The 25,557-nt window shown below is 41.3% G+C and overlaps 1 protein-coding gene across 1 annotated transcript; it reads right to left on the bottom strand.

The window, feature by feature from the left end:
* Window positions 1-1,614: 1,614 nt before the first annotated feature.
* LOC148034041 (ras-related protein RABA2a-like) lies at window positions 1,615-24,682 on the bottom strand. Its single transcript, XM_087682043.1, has 2 exons — window positions 24,263-24,682; window positions 1,615-2,220 (listed from the first exon to the last, which is right to left on the bottom strand). Exons 1-2 carry the CDS (start codon window positions 24,425-24,427, stop codon window positions 1,738-1,740), a joined length of 648 nt encoding a protein of 215 aa, XP_087538169.1. The 5' UTR covers window positions 24,428-24,682; the 3' UTR covers window positions 1,615-1,737.
* Between the last annotated feature and the right edge of the window lie 875 nt (window positions 24,683-25,557).

Below are 25,557 nucleotides of genomic sequence, written 5' to 3'. Positions count from 1 at the left end.
GACATCCCGTCACCATTGAGCCCACCATGTGCCTCGCCTCTCCCTCTCTCACTGTCTCTGGCCACCAATGAGCTCCTACCAACCCGCACCTCTTCACAAACTGGCCCGCCTTGACCTCCAGCCACCCAATCCGCTGCCCACCGATACACACTGGTTGCTACTTTGCAACTGCCATTCCCATCGGCTAGCCCTTTCACACCCTCCCTCAGGCCACCACCGTCACTCATGCCACCACTATCCCCCAACGCCTCCACTAATGCCATTTCCACCACCTTGCACACAAGATTTATGCCTCCACCACTGCCTAGTCTGCCACCGTCATAACTAAACCACCACCGTTGCACACGGTTTCCACCAATGCCACCACATTCCTATGCTACCACAATCGCTATCGCCGCCCACAACAACAACAACAAAATCCTACCCACAAACATCTTTAACTAAAAACTTAAGCCTAAAAGCTTTCAAACATTTAAGCTTTTCTTAAAAAGCTTTTCTTCAATTTTGGGTGTATGCTTATTTTTTAACCCAAAAAAATAACAAAAAAGATAATTACAAAACGTCACATAGTTGCACCTGTAAAAACTATGGGACATCACCCAAAGGTCGACCATATATGCATTAATGCGCCTTCCGAACACCCACTTCTCCTTTATCATACTCACCTAACTAGTTCATCAGCTTATATGATTTCAAATGTTCAACAAGCATTGTGAATGTCTCCTCTCATAGTTAAGGGAAGTACATCCACTTCCCATTTCATCAATGTGCCTTTTCCAAGCAAATAACTCGCGAGGAAATTATGATTTAGAACTGCTCAGCTGAGGCTGAAAGATTATCGTGAATAAACTGTGTAGTTATTCTGCAAGCCAATGACCTGACATGCGTAAGTCTTTCCCTTTTTTTCAGTCTTATTGCTCAAAAGGCAGTATTTTGGATTGTTTAACTTCACATACAACCCTGCAGCATCCTCAATAAAAAGTTAAAATATTCCTTTGCAGTCAGATCTCTAGGGGTGTTTGCATAGAAGAACAGTCACCCGCATAAGCTTTGCAGCCAATTGTGTGAGGCAGAAACACCAAGCAAGCATAAAATTCATGAAAGCTCAGCATTCAGGTAAGAACAAATGGTACATGTCTTTCAATGCAACCTTACAACATGTGACAGCAGCATTTCGCATATTGTGAAATCTTTTGTAATATTTATTCATATCAGGCATTGCAACTGTTCCAAAACATGCCGATAAATATTTTTAAACCTCAATGAACCGGCTAAATTCCTGTATTTCATGGCCGGAAATAAAGTTTGCACCTCTCAACAAAGAGCCTGTCTGTGTGGAATCCTCCAAGAAACATTCTAAGTTCTGATAAATCTACTTTAACACATCAGAACATGCCACCAAATTGTATGATAAATCGTACTGGACCGGCTCGGAATGAGGACTTTGCCCTTAGTGACAGGGCTATCTTGTTTCATGGCAAAAATATTTGTTTCTAGAAAGAAAGCAACAGCTTTTAGAATCTCAGTCCTAGGAGAACATAGAAATACTTGTGGCAAATCTCACTCTAGTTCTTCAAATGTAAAACTTCCACACAGCTGTTACAGAGACATGAGTAAGCTACTATAATTTGACATTTGAATTTCTTTGAACAAAACTTGCTGCCAATTTGGGCTGATAGTTGTCGAATGTATGAGGTTCCTGTTTGCGTTGATGGGAGAATAAACAATGTTTATGAACTAATTACAGCAGCCACCCTTTTTGTCATCTGTCTGTACATCACCAACTGTAATTGGTTTACCCTCCTTTAATCCCACTGAAATTGAATCTTCCTCCAAAGAGAGAGCCTTTTTACTTATTATATGGTATATCTCAGTTAGTGTTGTTTGAAAAGCTGTTTCCACATTTGAAGCATTTAAAGCTGACGTTTCAACAAAGGAAAGCCCCTCTTTTTCTGCAAAAGCTTGTGCCTCCTCTGTTGATACACATCTCAAATGAGCCAAGTCAGATTTGTTTCCAACCAGCATTATCACAATGTTTGAATCCGCATGGTCTCTGAGCTCCTTTAACCATTTACTGACATGTTCATAACTAGCCTGCTTTGTGATGTCATATATTAAAAGAGCACCAACTGCTCCTCTGTAGTATGCACTGGTGATGGCTCTATACCTCTCTTGGCCTGCTGTGTCCCAGATTTGAGCTTTTATGGTCTTTCCATCGACCTAGAAGTAATTAGAAACAGGTCAGAAGGATACTTCTGTAAAGTATAGAATAGTCAACAGTGAGTTCAAAGGAGAACCTATAACAGCCCAGTTCTGGCCAAGATCCATTCACCGTACTTCTTATTCATCCTTTGGAAAATAATATAGCAAAAATGGGTTAACTCGTAAATTCTGCTCAATTACAAAATCGAAAGGACAAAGGCTACACTCAACCAAAAACAGCTAAACTATTCCGACTGACAGCTCAGAAAGAAGGCTTAAAATGAGAAAGAAGGTTTACCAACACAAACTAGGGCATCGTGGATATGAGTACGGAAAGGAAAAATCTGCCAGAAAACATTATGCAAGAAGCACCTGCACAGCCCTAAGAGGCCTTGTCTCCATGTGATCTAGCTACTTTTTGCTCCAGCCATGCTCCATGTTATAACCCAAGTAATGTAATCAGACACTCCCATTTTTTCAAGAAATGCAACAAATGTCAACACAGTCAATGAACATATTGCACAACATGCTTCCCATGTATATATGAAGTCTCTAAAAAGAGATTATATGTGTACCTCGAGAAGATATTGGGCAACAAATCAATCTTCCTGAACAAGAAAGTAGAAAAAAAATTATAATTGGTGCTTTCTCTAAAGACATTGAATGTACCAAACATTGATGGACTGGTTGTGATGAATATGTTTAAAGAGCATTGCTTGACTAAGTTGATATGCATAATGCATCATGCATATAAGAACCAAGATGGTTTACAGTTAGTCCACATGATGTAGCTAGACTGCTTTAATGTGTCTTAGGTCAGTTCATAATAGTTTTGTTGCGCTCAGTTTAGATTTTGACTTTGACACCATCCATAACTTGGAGCAGGAATTAGTCCTAGGATACAGAATTTTCAGCATTGAGGATTTAGTACTTCACATCTTGGAGACACATTGATGAGTCCCTAGCTTGCCACATGATGTCCTGTCGTTTATTTAAAAGGCATAACGGGCACGATACCTTACAGCCGCTCATTCATTGCTTTTTCTTCAGTGAACTTTCTATATGAGATCTTCTATCTAGTTCAGGCACGCTAGTTTTGTTTTACTAATAATGCTTTGCACTGTCCTCCAAAGGCAAACTTAAAAAAGACTCTTAGGAGTCAGATTTTGTGTGCAACTTAACTATTCCTAAAACAAAAGGCGAACATGTACCACCAATGATTTCGTCTCCATTGGCTACCTAACCCTACTGCAAAATCTAAAGGCCAACATGGACCACAGATGTGTTTTTCTTCATTGAATATATGACCGGGTGACCCTAACAAAGCCTTTGCATGTCTCTTATGTAGTCATGAACAAGCTACCACCTACATATTTCAATTTTATGCAGCAAATTATCTTACAGCCCCAATTACCCACCTATGAATTTGATGATTTGATGTCAACTTTTGCAGTTCACAAGATTGTTCGATTGCATTCACAAGACATCCCATCTGCCATATGCAGAGGGGGCCTCGATTTCCACCACACAAAAGGGAAAGCAAGGGGGTGGAAAGAACACCAAGAACCAATTGTGTAGTGAGGAGCTAAGTATCTCTCACCCAAAATTGAAACTGGGTTGGCAAAATGTCCCCTAAGAAAAATAGATATTGTCGGTACTATCAAAAGCCTGGTCATTTTGATGATGAGTGTTGCTCAAAAGGCCAAGGGTAGTCTACCCAAGACTCGGCCCTCTTTCCCACCAAGGAAATCAAGCTTATCAAAAGAGGACACTTCTGCCCCTCCACAACTGAGAGAGGGTCACCCTCCTTTTCATATGCCTTATCCCCATCAACAAGGTGACCAAACTGATCAATACACACATGCTGGTCACGTGGCTTCAAGACTACCTACTCAGCCCCATAGTTGCCAAGGGTTTCGGAAACGAAGGTATGAAACGGGTTCCCAAAGTGTCATATGAGTTTCCTAAAATGTAAGAAATGGGTTTCTTTTGAGATGAAATTTGTTCAAATTTTATTTACATATAAATGTACACAATAAAACAAATATTGAACATAATTCAACATCATATACAAAATCTAAGTGAACAATAACAAACCAACAATTTACATAATACATACACAATACACTGTATGCCACACTTCATTATCACAAGCCTTCAAACAGGCAACAGTAGCAGCCACAAATCACAAGCTGAAAGAGTTTGGCCTAGTCAACAGATAGGAGTCGAGACCAAATGCAAATGCAGCTGCACATTCTTGCACCAATTGTGGATGTCATGACCAAAAAGCATCAAAGGGTAAGGTGTCTGCTTAAAATAGACCATAATGAACGATTAGAAAAGGCATTAATGGATCTGACTAAAAAACAGGCCAACTAAAAATGCTTGGGCATGAGATCAATTTGATTTCCTACATTTCTGAAAGACCTGCCTATTTCCTACATTTCCTATGCATAGGAAACACATTTATTGGCAACTATGCTCAGCCCACCCCCATCACACTCAAGGAAATATCTGATTGGTCCATCAACCCTACAATGCACTTCAGCCCTTGGGCGCTTCTCATCTCCCTTGAGAATTGACTAGATGTGACCTTCACTTCTCTTTCTAAGTTGCCATCTGCATCTAGTGCACAACCAGATATGATTGAACCCACTTTTCCAAGCCACACTCAAGTCCCTACTAATCATGGATCCTGAAAACAACCTTCCTTCTTGCAAAGGGTCATAGATAACCTGATTAAGCACTAATTACAGCAAGCATAAAATTTACATAAACTGAAATACAAATGTTACCAATCAATCTTGGATAACGGACACCCAATTGGCCCAGCAAACTGGCACTGCTTGCAGTATTCCTTTAACTTATATTGCAATTAAATGAAATACACTGAGATTGCTCCAATCTCCTTCATTTTCCAATGCTTCTTGCTACTATATATGACTAGCAAGCCTTCTTATCAACTTGCCCCTTGATTCACCCAAGGAGTGGTCTTCAATCGACTCTTGGCTGGTCAAATCTAATCCCAAATCCAACTCAAATGGCTGGCTTCTTGAAATCTCTGGCGATTCCTTGAATTCCAGCTGTTGATTTCAAGTATTAAGCCTTCAATTTTCTGGCACAAGACTCCAGATGGCTGGTAAACCCTAATTTCTAGTATAAATTAGGGTTTACAATAGCAAACACATAGCTGCTCTTCACCAAACCCTGGAAATGGCCAAGAACTGCTGAGGGATTTCTTGTAGAGGAGAGAAAGTTGAGGGGATAGAAAATTCCGATTTTTGTCGCAAGAAAGCGCTAGAATCAGCTGTACCCTGATTTTTAACAGCTAAAGTGTTCTCACTAGCTGCTCCACACCTCCAGGAACCTCCAATAACCCCAAATGCTGGAACAACAATCACTTGCAACCTGATGGCCTTCTAATCCAGTCACCAATTGCTAATGAACCTCCTTGTGACTAGAAAATGGTTCCTCTCAACTGGTGGCTGTTGTCTATTGATTTCAAGTATTAAGCCTTCAATTTTTTGGCACGAGACACGAGATGGCTGGTAAACCCTAATTTCTGCTGTGAATTAAGGTTTACAATAGCAAACACACAGCTGCTCTTCACCAACGCCTAGAAATGGCCAAGAAATGCTGAGGGATTTCTTGTAGAGGAGAGAAAGTTGAGGGGATAGAAATTTCTGATTTTTGTCACAAGAAAGTGCTAGAATCAGCTATAGCCTGATTGTTAACAGCTAAAGTGTTCTCACCAGCTGCTCCACACATCTAGGAACCTCCAATAGCCCCAAAGGATAGAACAATAGTTGCCTGCAACCTGATGACCAACTAATCCAGTCAGCAATTGCTGATGGACCTCCTTGTGGCTAGAAAATGGCTCCTCTCAACCGGTGGCCGCTGTCTATAGCCTCTATCCAATCCCTCTCAGCCTTCACAATGCTCAAAATGACTGGAATGACCCTCAGCCAGGCCCCAACAGCCTTTTCCCCAGCTTGCGTGGGAGAGTTTGCACTTGGCAACCTGTTTTACAACTTGTCCTCTAAAACAATACATTTGCATGGCATATATGGGATACATGGAATGGACATTTGCAAAACATGAACGACATTTGCAGGTGATGAAAGAGATACATTTGTATGAGTTGCATGCGATGTGTAGATGATGTACATTGACGTGGATTACTCCAGATATATATGATGCATGTGATACATCTTTGCTATGAGGCATTGTTTATGCCTAGTTTATGCATTACTTTGCTTGGGTTTGAACAATGTTGGTTCTTGAAAACTGGATACATTCCTTATGGTTCTAAAGGTGATAATGATTTATGTGGGTGAATTATAACTTGATTTTGCTGGCTGGAAATTTCAGCATGCTAAAAGCATCATTTGGGTAAGAAGTAGGTGCACATGTTTGTTTATGATGTTGCATGCTTTGCCACCATTGGTAACACATGCTTCTGAAAAATTGCGGTACAAACAAGGACGATTGCAAGGATTTAAGGAGGAAGTTTGTCAAGTGGACAAGAATTAATGCTCTTTGTACACTTAAGTTGTGCATATCTGTGGATTGCATGGGACATTAAGTTGAATGTGTGTCACAATCACAAATAATCATGGCTTGGGTGACTTGTTTCAAAGCTGATCGGCTGCTTTCTTCACCACATTTATCTGTGCTGGAGGTCATCCATCGAATGAGACAATTACATATTACTACCAAACAAGCCAACTCATTCACCAATCTATTGCCATCATCCCCGAAAATTGACATCGTCATCAGATCAGCAACATCTAGTTTTGTTGCTCCTAGACTACATACACTATTGTTGACATCTTCATCATCATTGACACTGTTGTTGCTATGTTTTCCGAATCCGTTAAAAGCACTTGGACTCCCACTCCTTCAACCACCTCTACTTTATCCTAGAGACACAAAGGTTCAAGGCCCATTGATTGTATCTTCATACCTAGTATTCATTCATTATCATATCCATTATTCATTCATTAGCATTTAACATTCTACAAATTATGTTCTCCATATTGTCGTACACTTTAGCATTTATGTGTTTGCCATACCATTTTCTTTACACTCAAAGCCACCACAACAAGCTATGAAGACTTCCCGCCCGCGTACTATCACATCCATTGGCTCCCAAGACCCAATCCACTCCACTGAGAGCCTAGTTGTCCACATTTGATAGATAGATTGACTAGCCCGATCCGTCGTGTCGAATACAACATGCCCAATCACATGTAATCCAAACTATCTGACTATTTTAAAGTCCTTATTTGTGACCATTTGGGGTTACTTTTGGGATAGTTGTAGGTGTTGTTTAGGCTTCCTCTCCCACAACACACGTGCACACACCCAATCTCTCTCTCTCTCTCTCTCTCTCTCTCTCTCTCTCTCTCTCTCTCTCCCAAGTTCTAGCAATATATTCTCCCCGTCCATTTCACCCACTAGTTTTTGCAGAAATTACACGGCATAGCGAACAAAATCTAAGCAAGGAGTAGAAAACACACAACAAAAAAGGGAAGAACAGAGACTGCTATAATTTCAAAACGAACTAATACAAAGATGGCTCTGTCCACCCATGCGCTTCCACTATAAAGCTTAGATAGTGATCCAAACAGATGATAGGCGAAGAGCTCAAGGATAGCTGGAAGAACTCTAGCTGGATAAAGGATAGATTAACGATAGCTTTAAAGGGATCTTTCTTTTATAGCCCGAGAAGGTAGTTTAGTCAGCATGTCCGACCATATTACAAAACTTCCCTAGTTGGCTAGGGAATATTCCCTTTACCATCAAGCCTCAAGTTGCTAGCAACATAACTACTTTATCTAACCCAAAGGCTAGATCCACAAAGGTCACCTTTTTGCCATCTGGTCACATAGACCTCATCTCACATACAGGTCAGAATCCACCCAACGTCCATGCTCACACATGGCTTCTCCTCATAATGGGGACCTTACAACTCAGAGCACCATGGGTCATTGGTGGCACCTTACGAGGGTGGGGCATTGAGCATATCTAACACCCCCCCTCAATGTCCACCCGCAAGTAAACTACATTCTCGGCCCAATGTCGAGACTCTGAAGATGAATTTGACGAAGATCCTTCGTAAGAGCTTTAGTAAAGATGTCTACTTCATTCTCCTCTATTGAACAATATACCAACTCTACGCACATAGTGATACTAGATCTCAATGTGTTTGGTACATGCATAAAAGATTGGATTTTTGGTAATAGCAATGCAACTTTGATTGTCATATCTTATCACTGTTGGATCTTCATCCTGTACTCCCATATGCCATAGAATCCTCCTTAACCATATTGCTTCACATGCAGCAAAGAAAGTTGCCTTGTACTCTGCTTTGGTAGAAAGCAATGCCACAGTTGGTTGCTTTTTACTGATCCAAGAGAAGATTCCTAAACCTGAAGAAAAACAATATCTAGAAACTGATTTCTTCGAATCACATTAACCTGCCCAATCTAAATCACAGTTCCCATAAGAGCACTTCCAAAACTATATGTGATACCATTGTCATGAGTTCCCTTGAAGTATCGAAGCATTCATATCCTAGCTTTCCAATGAATTTCTCGAGGTTTGTTTGAGAACCTACTCAAAACCCCAACAACAAAACTAATATCCGGCTTGGTGTTACACAAGTAGATGAGGCTACCAACCAAACTCCTGCACCTCCCAATGTTTGGTAGTACTAAAGTATCTTCAATGGATAACTTCACATTGACCTCCATGGGTGTAGCTATCTCCTTACACTCAATCATACCAAATGCTTATAAGATCTCGCATGCATACTTTTTTTGAGAGATGAAGATTTTGCCAAGTTCCTGCCAGATTTCAATCCCCAAACAATAGTGCAACAAGCCCAAGTCTGTCATTTTCAAGCTCAGAGCTCAAAGCCCGTCGAGCCTAATGGATCATATCTTCATAATCACCTGTAATAAGAAGATCATCCACATATAGGACAATCATTACAAACTTTTCACCATTCCTGTAAACATACAAGTTAGCATCTGAGGCACATCTATTGAAATTCAAGCTTAAAAAGAATTTATCTATTCGCTGGTACCATGCTCTAGGGGCTTGTATCCGCCAATACAATGCCTTCTTCAGCTTACAAACATTGTTCTCTGAATAGGGGACCTCAAATCCCGGTGGTTGAGCCACATGCACCTCCTCCTTGAGGTCACCATTCAAAAAAATTGATTTGACATCCATTTGGTAAACTGGCCACTTCTTATGAGCGGCCACTGCAAATATTATGCAAATAGTGATCATTCTAGCAGTTGGAGCAAACGATTCTTGAAAACCACATCCTTCAACCTATGAAAATCCCTGTGCAACTAATCTGGCTTTGTGCTTTTCTAAGTTGCCATCAACTTTGTTTTTTACTTTCTAGATCCACTTGATGCCAATAATCTTCCTCTTTTTTATCTCCCAAGTGTCATTCTTCATTATGTTGTCATACTCAGCTTGCATAGCTGCTCTCCATGCCGGATCGGCAAGTGTTTCTTCCAAGTCTGCAGGCTTTTTTACTTCTCTCATAATCTCAATCATCAAGGCCATATTGAGTATGTGAGCAGAAGCCTTTCTTTGCTCCTCTATTCTCAGTGATCTCCTTGGTCCATCTATCTTTTCCTCAGTTGTGGGAGGCATAGGATTACTGCAATCATAGAGTTGATTCACCCATCGCGGCAATGGCATGATTGCAAGTTGATGACCTTTTTTCTCATCATCCGAAGATGATCTAAGAAGATATATTTTGTGCTTTTGGGATTTAACTTATTTCTCTTACCCTTTGAAACATGTACATAACATTCACATCCAAAAGTTCCAAAATATGAAACAAATGGTTTCTTACCAAAATAGGTCTCATGACCCTTTGTGTAACTCCGATTAAGAATGTGGATTGCAATATTGATAGCTTCTGCCCAAAACCAATTAAGCAACCCCTTGCCCTAAAGCATGCACCTTGCCATTTCCACAATGGTGCGATTTTGGCGTTCAACAATGCCATTCTACTGAGGTATATGAGACGTCATCCATTGACGCTTAATCCCTTTGCTCTTGCAAAAGTCTTCAAACTCCTTTGAGTTGAACTTACCACCACTATTTGTTTTGAACTTCTTCACACTTTACCTTAATTCATTCTCAACAAGTTTTAGCCATTCTTTAAACTTACAAAAAGCTTAAGCCTTATCACGAAGAAAGTACACCCGCATCTTTCTATTGTACTCGTCGCGATAATCAGCATAAAGTAAGAAGATCCTCCCAAGGCTTTTATAAGTATTTTACCACACAAGTCAACATGCACCAACTCTAAAGGAGCCTTCACTCTGTTCTTGCTTTCTTGTGGAAATGCCTTCCTCTATCAGTTGCCCATCATACAAGCTTCACATGGTTCCTTCATTTCAGTTACTGCCGGTAAGTGAGCAACCATACCTTGCTTATGCGTCTTCTTTAACACTGCAAAACCAATGTAACCAAATCTTTTATACCAAAGTTTACTTGTGTCCACACCAGCGGTGGTTGTAAGAGCACTTAGCTCATACAGGTCGTTCCTTCTTTCTCCTTTGCCAATAACTTTGCTAGCATTGTCGATAATTTCTACACCTGTCTTAGTAAACCTCACCTCATGGCCAAGATCGGTTATAGAAGCAATTGATGGCAGATTTCTCTTAATCTCTAAAACATACAACACATTTGAAAGATTCTTAAGTTCACCATTTGTAGTAACAAAGGAAATAGTACTTATGCCCTCAGTAAGACATTTTGCGTCATTCCTAACCGACACAATGATGGATTCTTGCAAAGACTTCATAGAACTATATAGATCTTTCTAGTTGGTCATGTAGCACAAGGCACCACTATCCATTACCTATGAGTTAGTGTTAGACATTTCTTATGCCGAGAAACACACTTCCTCAATGGTCGCCATAAATAACTTCAACTCTGCTTCAGCCGTATTTGCCACCTTCTTCCCTTTAGTCTCCACGGTGCCATTCTTTTCATCAATCTTCTTGACGTGACAATTTGCAATTGCATGTCCTTTCTTCTTGTAGTAGAAGCACTCTCCTTGAAAGTTTTTCTTACCACCCTTCTTCTTTTTGTCACCGTTGATAGAGGAACCACCTTTGCCTTTCACATTGGCAGAGAATGCAGCATCTCCACTGTTACTACATTCTCGGGCTTTAAGCCTCAACTCCTCCATTAATAGTGCACAAATTTCCTTAAACGTCAAAGCTTGGAGTCTCACCTCAATGTTTAGGGCAATTACCAACCCATCAAACTTTCGTGAACAAATCCAAAGACGTCTTCGAGCTAGCTCCCCACTAGACTTTTGTAACCAAGCGCCAGCCATCTAATCGCGTTGATTCTTGATTCAACTAATGAATAATTCAATTGTCTCTCCTCCAGCAAACTTCTCTGTTACTAGTTGACTCTCTAGATTCTGAATCCTTGTTTGATTTTGTGTTTTGTACTAACTCCTCAATACATTCCAAGCCTATGATGCCTTGGTTATATGCTAAATTAAGGTCAAAACACTATCAAAATAACGTGTAACTAAGGCACACAATGCATGTGCGTTTCTTCATTTCCAAGCTTGTAGAAAATCTGCTTTTGGAGAAACAGATCAAAGGTGGATTGTAGTTCTGGATCAATCGTTGTTGGGTTTTCACTCACGCACGTCTACGCTCACATGGGAGTGTCGATAATCAGTAGGACACTAGGGCACTTTTTACTCTCCATATGAGAGGTTTTTCCCCCCATACTTATTGTCTTCTTTCGTATTGCTTATGTCACACACTTACGAGCACTTATCATGTTCACATATGAACACCCTCTACAACCCTAAGGTTTAAGGGTTGTACTTTGTACTTTCAAATTATACTCTTTCAGTCTATTGCATTGGGTGTCGTGCTTCACTCTGCACTCTGTCTACTGTACTCTGAGCTGAGCTTCGATCCTCTCTCCATCTCACATTTGGTATCAAAGCTGAGGCTCTATTCAGCTTTGCTCAACCTCCAGGAGTCCCGGTTCAATACAAATCTGCCGCCTATCCACTATCAACTCTAGAGCTGCTTTCCTTCCGCTCAGTTAGCCTAAGCCCGTCAAAAGCAGACGTCCTGCCCCAACCAGCGACCTGGGCTACGCCACCTGTCCGCCTTGCGCCCTCCCACTAAGGTTCTGACGCCCGCCAACAGCGCCGCTTGCGCCTACTGAGCATCACATGTCCACCTTGCGCCCTTCCACCAGGGTTTTGATGTCTGCCAACAGCACCGCCTGCTCCCACTTGCTATGCCCGCCAGCCATAGTGACAGGAAACGGCCGGAACGGCCCCCTGGCACGTGGAATCGCCGTCCCCGGCACGTATCCATCATGGACCGCGTTTTCAATTGATGAAACGTTCCCTATCCCGTTTTAGACAGGGAACGCGTTCCTTGCTGCGTTCCCTGTCTAAAACGGGACAGGGAACGCCACATGGCACCACTTACCTGCAGCCAGCTACCCATTGATCCCGCCTGGACGATCTGCAACCGCGTCCTGCTCCCACTCCAGATCGCCTACGCCCAATGCCGCTGCTCCGGCATGCGCCTTGTTCGCCTGCGTCCTACTCCTAACCGCCTTCTTTCTCTTCCTTCTTCTTCTTTCTTCTCTTCCTTCTTCTTCTTTCTCCTTCCACCTCCAATCTCTTCCTTCTTCTTCTTTCTCTTCTTTCTCTTCTTTCTCTTCCTTCTCTTCTTCCTTCTACCTTCTCTTCACTTCTCCCTTCTCTTCTTCCTTGAACCTTCTCCCTTCTCTTCCTTCTTCTCCTCTTCTCTTGAGTCTTCCTTCTAAGTTCTTCTCTAAGTTCCAAGTTCTCCTCTTTTCTTCTTTTTCTCCCTTCTCTCCTTTTCCCTTCTCTCTCGACTCTTGAGTGAGTCTTGACTCTTGAGCCTTCTCCCTTCTCTCGAGCCGTCAATTTTCAGCTTTCAATTTTTCCTTCTCTCGACTCTTGAGCCTATTTTCAGCCTGAAATCATAAATGGCTTCATCTTCCCGCCCCACTCGACGGGTTGGTGGTCGAGAAAGAAGGTCTAATGATTGGTCATGGTGGGAAGGAAGTAAATGCTGACCGCCCTTTGAGTGGTGGAGGATCTTGACCATGGACTTGCAAGCTTTGCCCATACAAGTGAACTAGTGGAGCAAACAAGGTAATCCATTGAGCCGAGCATTTGTATTTCAAATTTTTATTGATTTTAATTTTTCAAAGTTACTTAAATATTAGAATATGGAATACCAATTGCCACTTGTTCCATTTTAATATTTATGCATAATCAGGTCCGAGCTCATCTCCTACATAAGCCAAATTCAGAGGTACAGTTTTGTCCGAATGTGACCTTGGAGAAGCAAAGGGAGCTTCGTGACCGTGTAGCAGGTCAACAAGCTTATCTTGCATCTAGACCACGACGTGTTGCAGTTGACCTTGCAACTTTTGTGACACCATTCCCATCAGATGTATCTAGAGCAAGGTGTCAGTATCAAGAAGTGCTACCTCCACACCTACTGCAGACATTGCATCGGCCATGGCATCAACAGTGCCACATGTTGCACGTAGACAAAGCACACTTGATGCTAGTTGGGATCCCAAGAAGAAGAAAGAGGTGGATACATCAGTGGCACGCTTTTTTTATCATGACCACATTCAATTTCATGCAACCAAGTCAGAGTATTTTAAATTGATGTGCAAGAAGATTGGTGAGTATGGCCCTTCATATGTACCTCCATCATCAAAGACCTTACGCACCACTTTGCTCGACAAGGAAAAGCGCCTTGTTGAGCAAATAGCAGTGACTAGAAAGAGCATGTGGGCTAAAAATAGAGTTTCCTTGATTGCTGATGGTTGGAGTGATACACGCAAGCGATCCATTCATGGTATGGTTGCTTATTCTCGTGGGAAAATGTATTTCATATCTTCACATGATGCATCGGGGACACGAAAGTCAGCAGATGTACTTGCAACAGAGTGGATTACGGGTGTTAAGCTTATTAGCCCAGAGCATGTTGTGGGATTTGTTGCAGATGGAGAGCCCGCAAATAGGGTAGCAGGTGCTATTATTCAAGGATATTATCCACATATCACAATTTCATATTGTATAGCTCATTGCTTGAACAACCTACTAAAGGATATTGGTAACCTCTCATGGATTGCACCTGTCATAGAGCAAGGAGCTCAAATGGTTAGCTTTGTTTTGAATCACCAGTTTCTTCGCCATCACTTCTCTTTGCCGTCGAAGAAGACACTTTTAAAATACTCTGATACCAGATTTGCCTTGAACATCTTGATGCTAGGCAAGTTAAGAGAATGCAGTGGTGCCTTGAGGCAGTTATTTCTTAGTGATGAGTTTACCTCATCAACATTGGCAGATACTCCTACAGGTATCTTATGCTTGGAGAAAGCAAATAACTCCATTTTTTGAGATGATGTGAAGCGGATAGATGCTATGGTATCACCTATTGTATATATATTGAGGGTTATGGATGCTATGCAACCTTGCATTTGCAAGGTATATGAGGCTATGGATAGGCTGAATGAAAAGTTGCAAGAGTTGGCACCAAAAGATGAGGCGTATGAGGAGATACACCATTTAGTTGTGACGAGGTGAAACTCCTATAGCTCACCCATGCATGCAGCTACATTTGTTGTGGATCCTGAGTTCCAAGGCAAGGGTCAGGAGAATGACACTGAGGTTATGGATGCATAGAGACTTATATTGTCTCATCTAGTGCTTAATCATGGCACTAGACGAAATTAGCTTTCATGTTATAGGACCTTTCGGGGTTCTTTTGATTGTGGGGACACACTGGAGGATCGCCGTAAGATTGGGACACCTTTGTGGTGGGAGGACTATGGTTCGGATGGTCCTGAGTTGCAGCAACTAGACATCCATATTTTGAGTCAGTCAGTTAGCTCCTCTTGTTTGGAGCAATTGTGGAGTACATATGCTCACATTGCTTCAAAGAAAAAAAACCGTCTTGGTGTGGAGAGGGCAAACGATCTAGTATTCGTTAGTGCTAATTTGAGGATGTTATGTAACAGTATGACTAACAAAGCCCGATCCATTCACAGAGTGGGAGATGCAACAAGAAGAGGAGACACATGCTGATGTTGAGGGAGATGCAACAATTCATGGTACACATGATGATGAGGCTGGCACTTCAGGAGTGGCTAGAGTAGCCTCAGATCATGATCATGATCTTTGATTTAGTTTACTTATCATGACTCTCATGATACATGACACATTTACATTATATATGATATTATGATCATTGATGACAGTATGATACTTGGGCTGTTGACAGTTGTACCATGCCGATATTATATTTGTACTTGAGTCTTGCAATCTTGCAATTGCCCTTTGGGCTATTTTAGCATGCCACATTTTGCTTCAGTCTAGAGAATAGACTTTATATTTGTAGTCTTTTTTGGGGCAATGAGCATGTTCTTTCAAAGATTAGACTTCAATTTCATATTTGTAATCTTTTAAGTTTTTTTGCAATGGTACCATAGGCATGTTCTTTTAGCTTAGACTTTAAAGTTTAGTTCATTGTTCATTGTTTTATCATTTTTGGCATATGTATTATGGATTTTATTATTTATAATTGAATAGCTTACCTCTTGAGCCTTGTAAGTTGCAATTCAATTTCTAAAGAGTAGTTTTAGAATAATGCATGATATCTTAAAGTTAAAACTTAGAATGATTTGTCCTTGTGGATTATATACCTTGGTTTTAAGTTTTAACACTCTAGAGTCCACATGGATTATGAGTGAAATATTAATTTTTTTCATGAATTTTAATTTTTTAAATGCCGTTCCCATTCCCACGTCCCCATTCCCTAGGTTTGGAGTTCCCATCCCCATCCCCGTCCCCGTTCCCCGTTCCCCGTTCCCGTTCCCCGTTTCATGTTTCTATGCCGCCAGCTCTCCTGGAAGCGTTGCTTGCACCTGTACCTATACTTGTGGCCATCAACTTGACTAGTTGACTGATTTCTAAGCTAATTTTTTCTTAAAATTTTACCTTTTTATTATGGATTCATTTCTAGAAACAAGGCTTCTGCCCAAGCAAGCATAGAACTCTCAATACGTGTCTAGGACACGGTCCATGCAAATTTCTTGGCAAATTTATCAAAAATTTTGGAGCTTTTGAGTTTTTTGAAGGCATTGGCACATGTACTACAGTCTCAGTCAGAGATAGACTGTTTTGGACAATTTTGAGGCAAGAAATTTTGGGGTTTTTACTCATACAGTGTTACTGAACATTAAATGCACCTTGGACAACGTGTATTACAGACAGTTTTGACAAAGTGTACCTTAGTGTGCTAATTGCAACAAGCTATTTACTGTAATTTTTGAAAATTTTTAAGATTTCCAGGTTATTCCAGTTTGGACATTGCTCTTTTGCCTTATTTTGGTATTGATTTCCATGGCAAATCAAGGAGGAGATGTATTTACCTATGTATCCAAAGAGGACAGATTGGACGGTAACAATTACTCACTTTTGGTGCTTCATGATGAAGAAAGTGCTTGTTGCAAAAAATCTTTGGGATTATGTCAGTGGAGAAAAAGTTAGGCCTGGAGTTGTGGCTCCTCCTACTCCTCCTCCAGGAGGACATGGACAACGGGCACCTCAACCTATTCAACCTACTCCACTTCAGCCACTTCCCCAAAGATCAGCAACTCAAAAAACATGGGATACACGGGATGCACGGGCTTTGTCGTTGATTGCATTGGCAATTCAACGGTCCATCATCCTTCACATTCGTTCTACAGCTTCTTTACAAGAAGCTTGGCTCACTTTGGAGCAAATGTTTGCTAGTAAGAATGAGACTCGCATCTCTTTCTTAAAGAAAGAGCTAGAGACATTGAAGATGGACGAGGTTGATTCTATGCAGGATCACTTGAATAAAATTCAAGACTTGCGTGAGCAACTTATGAATGTCGATGAGTACTATTCAAATGCACAGCTGATATCTACTACATTGAACTCATTACCTCCTTCATACTTGGCTTTTCATACGACCTTAAGCCTCACCATGAGGATTGTTGCACAGCCGATTACTTTTCTTCAGTTAGTCAGTTTGCTTCTAGAAGAGGAGCAAACAAGAAGAAATAGTGGTGTGGATGTCATAGCCTCTGAGCAAGCTTTTATGGCTAGACAAAAGGGCAAATGCAGCCAAGTAAAGAATGCTCTACAGAGCTCTGGGACTTCAAGCACCTCAGAAGGGGTAAAAAACAAGGAGGCACGCAAGCCAAAAAGGGTAAATGCCATGACTACAAGAAGCCAAGCCACTATATCACTAAGTGTAGAAAGCGCATTGCCAAGGAGAAAAAGGAGTCAAGAATGTCTGTTTCTGATGCTCCTTCTACTGCTACTGAGTCAGTGCCCTTTGTTGCAAACACGGACTATTGCTTTTACACATGCAGTTATTACACTTCTTGGGCTGATCAAGCATTTAGCTCTACTAAGGATGCAGGCAATTGGTTTTTTGATAGTGGTGCTTCTAGGCACATCATACCTCGTAGAGATTTATTTGCTTCTGTAGGTGCAGCTCCAGTTGGCAAGTCTGTACAGTGTGCCAACAATGCATCATACCCTGTTAGAGATATTGGGGAGATTGTGCTCATTGATGGCTCTATTCTCCACCTTAAAGGGCTCTTGCCCATTACATTTGGCGATTCAGCTAGAGTTTCAGCAAGTGAACTCAATGTTCAGCCAGTTGCTCCATTGGAAAATGCAAAAAATCAGCCATTGGCTGATCTGAATATTTAACAAAGTACTGAAACTAAAATTCGGTAAGAGCTTATGCACACTTAGGAGACAAGACAAATGCCTAGATGGTATTTACAGACTATGAAAGATAGTCATCTGGATGCACCCATGGCTGGTCGTACTAGAAAGCAAGCTTGTATGCATGATACTGCACATACCATGGAGTTTGTTATGGCACAAGCACAATTGATGATGAGGAGTCTGAATGTTTTAAGGATGCACAACAAAGTGTGCATTGGATGGTAGCAATGAAAGCTGAATTGAATTCTATCACTAAGAATCAAACATGGGATTTAGTGTCTTTGCCCTTTGAAAAGAAAGCCATTGGAACAAAATGGATCTACAAGCTGAAACAGAATGCAAATGGATCCATTGACAAATATAAGGCAAGACTTGTAGCTAAAGGCTATGCACAGAAGAAAGGTATTGACTATGAGGAGACATTTGCTCCTACCTCCCAAATGACAACCATCAAGTTTATGGTTGCTTTGGCTGCCCATTATGGATGGACTGTGCATCGATTAGATATTAAAACTGCATTTTTACATGGGAAACTTCATGAGGAAGTATATGTACAGCAACCCATTGGTTTTGCAGTTGAGGGATCCGAACACTTAATTTGCAAGCTGAAAAAGGCTTTATATGGTTTGAAACAAGCTCCTAGAGCTTGGTATGCCAAGATAGATGCCTTTTTGCTAAGCCAAGGGTTTATAAATAGCTCATCTGAGTCTACCCTTTACGTATGTAAAGAGAGGGGAACCATGCTGATCATTTGTTTATATGTTGATGATCTTTTGCTTGCAGGAACACATGCTAATCAGATTTTAGCATTCAAACAAAATTTACAACAAACTTTTGAAATGTCAGACTTGGGGTCTTTGCATTATTACTTGGGCATTCAGTTCATACATGATACTAGAGGTATTGGTTTATCACAGTCACGATACATTGGTAAACTTCTTGAGAAGTTTGGCTTACAAGATTGCAAGCCAGTCTATACACCAATCGAACCTGGACTAAAGCTCTCATTGCATGATAACACTAATTTGTTTGATATACACACATATGCTCCAATAGTTGGATGTCTTATTTACCTATGCAACACTAGGCCGAACACACAATTTGCAATTTCAGTCCTGAGCAGATATATGCATCAGCCACGCATGTCACATTGGCAAGCTATTAAGCGTGTCTTTCGTTACTTACAAGGTACTAGATCTCTTGGATTGCTTTATGCCAAAGGGGGACCACTACAGTTGCATGCTTACAGTGATTCTGATTGGACTAGTAATTATGATTCACATCACTCCACTAGTGGCAACTGTTTCTTTCTTGGCTCATCTTGCATATCTTGGCTTAGCAAGAAACAATCCACTGTTGCCACATCCTCATGTGAAGCTGAATACAAGGCAGCTTTCACTACCACAGTTGAATGCATATGGATTAGACACTTGCTAGCTGATCTGGATGTATCTATTACGGAGCCTACTCCTTTGTTCACTGACAGTCAGAGTGCCATTGCAGTGGCACAGAACCCAGTGTTTCATGCACGCACGAAACACATTGAGACACATTATCACTTTGTTAAGAGAGAGGCTACATGCAAGTGATATCAGCCTTGTCTATCGTCCTACAACCAGTAATGTAGCAAACATCTTCACCAAAGCTCTTCCTCGTGACAAATTTGAAGCATTTCGCAATGCTTTAAATTTGATCTCCTTCGGTGGCGGATGATCCTTGTACTTTTGATCACTCTTTACTCCAGGGGGTTTGTTGGGTTCTCACTCACGCACGCCAACGCTCACAGAGGAGTGTCGATGATCATAGGACATTGGGGTACTTTTTACTCTTGATACGAGAGGTTTTTTCCCCCAGACTTTGTCTTCTTTCGTATGTGCTTATGTCACACACTTATGGGCACTTACTGTATTCGCGTGTGAATATCCTCTATAACCCTAAGGTTTAAGGGTTGTACTTTGTACTTTCAGATTACACTCTTTCAATCTATTGCATTGGGTCGTGCTTCACTCTCCACACTGTCTATTGCACTCTGAGCTAAGCTTCGATCCTCTCTCCATCTCACAATCCCCACCACCGTCTTTAGAAGCTCATAAGAATCAAGGATAGTTATGAGTTTAAACTTCCACAAAGTATAGTTTGTACCATCTAACTTGCCTTCACTAAAGGTTGGTGGATGAATCCTCAGTGTTTGAATTGCCGATACAACAATGCCACCACCTGATGCACCAGCACCACTACTTGATACAACAGAAAACATTTCTCCTCTTCGCTGTTGAAGCCCTACTTCTAGAGTACTCTTCACTCCTCAAAGCCCCTTGGGCTCTAATACCATGTAGAAATTACATGGCACAAAGGACAGAATCTGAGCAAGAAATAGAAGCACACAACAAATATGAGAAGGACAAAGATTGCTCTAATTTCAAACGAACTAATACGGCAATGGCTCTATCCACCCGTCCGCTTCCACTGTGAAGCTTAGAGGGTGATCCAGACAGATGATAGGCGAAGAGCTTAAGGGTATCTAGAAGAACTCTAACTGGGTAAAAGATAGATTAACGATGGCTTTAGAGGGATCTTCCTTTTATAGCCCAGGAAGATAGACTAGTCAACATGTTCAACCATATTATGAATCTTTCCTAGTCGGCTAGAAAACATTCCCTATATCATCGGGCCACGGGCACTGTCCCCAAACCACCCATCCGATCACATAGACATCATCTGACATACAAGTCAAGACCCACCCAATGTCCATATTCACATGGAAACTCCTCATAATGCGGGCCTTACAATCACCATGGGTCATTGGTGGCACCTTACAAGGGTGAGGCATTGAGCATATCTATCAGTTTCAAATACAAATTTCAAGGTCAACTTTCAAGCTCTCTACTCTCAAACTCAGCTGTCAAATAACCATAATTTCCACAATCAGCTCTTGAAAGGCAAAAAAGGTTGGGCTTCTTCAACTTTGTAGCTTGCTCCAGTAAAAGAAAATAGTTGTTTGCCACCATCTTCACCTCTACAACCCCACTCTATGGAAAAAACAAAGGTTGTTGGCCCCCCCTCTCCCTAGTAGTCTCACAAGAGTCACACATTCCCATTCCCTTGCATGACTCCGCAGACACTAACTCCAATGAGGGCATCAAGGGAATCATTTGTGATTACCCTCCTCTTACTAAGCGGATCTACTTGGTTCCAAGAGGACACTTCTACGAATTGTCAAGCCTTTATTCCACTACAACCTTAATTACCTTCTTCGGCACTACTAGTGCTCGATTCTCCATTCAACACACCAAAGGGCATGATTTATGAGTTTTTGGATTTCCCGTCTCCTCTAGATAAGGATTCAATGGAGGGCTTCAAAGGAGGATCTTCTTCCTCCAGTTTCGAAGGGGGTCACTGTCTATTCTCGTCATTCATTAGAGGACTATGGTGTGCTCCCTCCAAACTGTGGCCATCCGCACACCTTGGCCAAGGTCATGGGCTTTGTCCTTCTCTTGTGGCATCGACACCTAGGATCTATAAGATTCTACCTAGGCCAACGCCTTGGTCTTCAAACCATGAGTTGGTGATTGCACCTTTGTTTCTTGCCCAACATGGAGATGGGGATAGTGTCCTCTCGAGGCCCAAGATCAAGCATGCTTTTTCATTCTCACTAGCACGAACATGGAAGTAGTGGCTTCTCTCAAGGCCTAGTTTTGGGCACCCCAAGCGATCACCTTGTCTATTGTTCTTCCTCACAATTTTCCTCGTAGGTGGGGTTCTTGGATTACAAGTGCTTCTATTCAATCTTTTACAACTAGGGTGAACTATGTTTTACTCCCATCTAAGTTGTTGATTTATCTCACCATTGACTAACTTGCCACATCACTCCCTTATTCAAGATCCCATTATGTGTTATTTGTTGTACATTAAATTGGTCTTAACAGCCCCAAAAAGACCTTATTTGTATTATTGGCATCTATTCCACATGGTAGGACAAATGCTCCAAAATCCCCTAAAAATAGGGCATGTTTGGGCATTCTTACATCCACCCCATTCATTCTTCATTAGATCAATTCACTTATTCCTCTTCCTCAACTACTGCTGCCCTTTCCTTCATTGGTCAGGTTGTCTCTCAGCCTTGATCTAGCTGCCCTGTTGTTCCAATCATCAAGCCATCCAAGCAACCTATTCAAGGCACTCCACCTACTGAATTTTAGTACTGAACAGGCCACCCAACATCCAAAGATCATCCTCTAAGAGTCGAGTCAACTCCAGCTGCTGTGTTTGTTGTTAGGTCTGCACCGACCTCAACATCATCACCTACTACTATATTTTGACTGCTATACACATTCCAGCCAGTCACCCAACTTTTGGCAGTTGCATACAGCCTATCTACATCTGTTGCATCCTAGAAACTTCTGGACAGCTGGCGACATCATTCTCAGCATGCTCAACCAGTTTGCAGCCCTCCTACTACTACATTTGGTGGATAGTCAATCTTCAGTTTTAGACAAGTTTGTCCTTCCTCATACTGCATTTGGTGGATAGCTAATCTTCGGTTTTAGATACATGTGCTTTTCCTCCTCCAATTGGCTGCCCAGCAATCACCTTGATAGCAGCCATCATTACAAAGAGAGTTCAGAATCTTCATCATCACTAACAGCTCCAGAGGATTGTGTTCCACTTCCTCTACTTCTGTCCATCATCATCCAATTTCTCCTCCAACACCTCCTTGGACAAAGGATTGTGTTTCACTATCTCCATAGAGCATCATCATCCACAAGTGTTAGAGTGCGCCCTAAGTGTACCAGGGTTGTCTTTGTACGCAATACAGTACGATCTGTATAGTATGGTATGGTACATACTAGTATGATTTCGTACAAGAAATAGGGTATCACAATGTCTACACATAGAGTCAAGCTCAAATATCCCTTATCCTACTTTTTTTATATAACAATAGCATGTCAAGTGAAAGACACAATAGACCAATCATAAATAAATAAGTGGCTTTGTATGGCCCTCCTTACAAGTGCTTCACAGCCAGCTTGATTTTTTCCATTCAAGCAACACTTTGGCATCCAATACGTGAATCATTTATGGACAAGTCTTTTGACATTGCCTAAACTTTTAGTGTTAGCTCTCAATGCTCATCTTCTTCTTTCTTCCTCTCTTGCATCTGCTTCCTCCATACATGTATGCAAACATATATCATCATCATCATAACACTAGTAGCATCTCAAGCAATACATGTGACAATTTGACAATGTGTTTGCTCTTATCTCACTTTAGTAGGAGTCAAGCCTCTTAATTTGGCTCTTTTAGCTCTTTCAAAGTAATAATTTGTTGCTCATTTATGCCACAGACCTATTGACCTTGGATGACATGTTTTTCAATATACAATGGCAGGAAACCAAGATCATCACATGAGATTGTGTACAATACATAACAAAATAGCCATTGGGTAAGGATGTCACATTTTATGACAACCCTCCACAAATGATAATCCAATTTTGCCATACAAACTGTGCAATGGGCTGCTACATATGAAGACTGGCCACAGAACATGACTATGTTTCAAAATCTACTCACATAAATACCAATATGATTGAGAGTTGCCATGAACATGCCAATATAAAGCCATTGTGAATATGCAAGCTACATCATCATACTTGCCTGAGTAGCCTTTTCCACTATGAAGAAAGCATAATCAAATGTCAAGGTGGTTACCATTTGGCATTACCTTATAAATTATCTCCTCACCTACCTACACAATCCACCATCATCTATATCTAACATCAAATATGTCCGCACAAAAAAGCCACATGAACCCCGATAGCCGGAGTGGCACAGCAAAATGCAGTGCATTGATGAACAAACTTCTGTAGTATGATTCCACAAATCCTATCGCTTTCAAAATAATCAAAAACAATGTCGGTGAATACTGTTATCAGTTTGACCACCACCGAAACAGTTCCATACATAGTAGATCAGAGATCTTTACTGCTGTAACTTAAAATAAAAGCTCTAAAAGCTAATTCACGAGCTTCTTATTGCAGCAATTATCGTCCGATTGATTAAACCATTATAAACGTCAAAAAATGCAAATCATCTAAACCGTTATCACTGTAACAACCCCCTAGAAAATGAGAAACACAGCAGATCTAACAAAGATGTGCGAGGAACGTAGACTCAAGGCGTGAGCCAAAGAGAAGGAAACCCTACCTGGATAGTCCGAGTTGCGAACTCCACGCCAATGGTGGACTTGGACTCTAGATGAAACTCATTGCGGGTGAACCTGTACAGCAGGTTGGACTTGCCGACGCCAGAATCCCCGATCAGCACCACCTTGAATAGATAATCATACTCCTCGTCAGATCTGCGCGGCATATTCTCTTGTCCGAGAGAGAGAGAGGCCAACCACTGGCCTACTTCCTCCTCTCTCCCGCTCTCCCTTCTTCTTCTCCTCCTGCTTCTTCTTCCTTGCCTCTCTCTCTGTCTGTCTCTCTCTCTCTGTCTGTGGAATACGAGGTCAAGCCTTCGTGCAGACACAGCTGTGAGAGAGAGAGGGATATGATGGCCACTGGCCGTAGAAGAGAGAGAGCCGTCTTGGCAAAGCACTCACTCCTATCATTTCATTATTCGTGCACTTTTTGCTTTTCTTATTTAAGGAAACGATGCAAAGGTCTGTAAGATTCATTTAGAATGGGGACCTTTCGCTAATCGGGCCCACAACATCGTAGGTTAAGCAAACCCGAGGCGAATAATTTCACACCGAAGGTCACGAGTGCTAATTCTCGATAACTTCACAAAAGGGAGGGGAAAGACATGGTAAGGGGATATCTTTGGCATTGCAGAGAAGCTCGGAGACGTTGGCAAGGATCAAAGAATGGATCTCCCAAGCAAGCTTTAACATAACTTCCAACATGCGTATGGTCTTGCTTTGGAATATAAGGATGTCCTAGATGAAGAGACCGTGAAATTGTGGAACGTAAAAAGGGCGGTTGTACTTAAGAGTCCAAGTCTAATAAAAACAAGGTTTTGATTAGAAAGGACATAGAACTATCTTAAATGTTGTAGTCCAACAATGCAAAGCAAATGTTATAGCTATTCTCAAGATCCTTGAGAAGAGAGAGTGAGTACTTAGAGTTGTCTTCAAACACTTAGCTAAGTGTTGATAGTGAAAGTTGAACAATCCCATCGGTTTATATAGAAATATATTAGATATTATAAAGGGGAATTTGGGTCTCTTTTCTTTATTAGCATTGCCCTTTAGGGCATATGCTATTACAATTTATAGTGACAAGGTGGTTCCTCTCCCAATTTGAAAAAATAATAAAATCGTACATGCTTTTCTAAGTCCACCTTTGCATTAAAGCGCCACCTCTAAGTGAATTGCTTGTGTCTCCCTCTCAGACTCTCTCTCCTTCGAATGCCTTCACATTTGGCATCCATTTCATTGATTCTTCCCTCTTTATATATGCATGAAATGCTTTTTCTTATTCTGTATGAAATTTACC

This window comes from Lygodium microphyllum, chromosome 7, assembly GCF_053477565.2.
Source record: "Lygodium microphyllum isolate KBCC chromosome 7, Lygodium_microphyllum_v1.1.10, whole genome shotgun sequence".
Lineage (NCBI taxonomy): Eukaryota > Viridiplantae > Streptophyta > Polypodiopsida > Schizaeales > Lygodiaceae > Lygodium > Lygodium microphyllum.
Note: the sequence above shows the minus strand (reverse complement) of the source record. Positions and strands in the feature narration are given on the sequence as shown.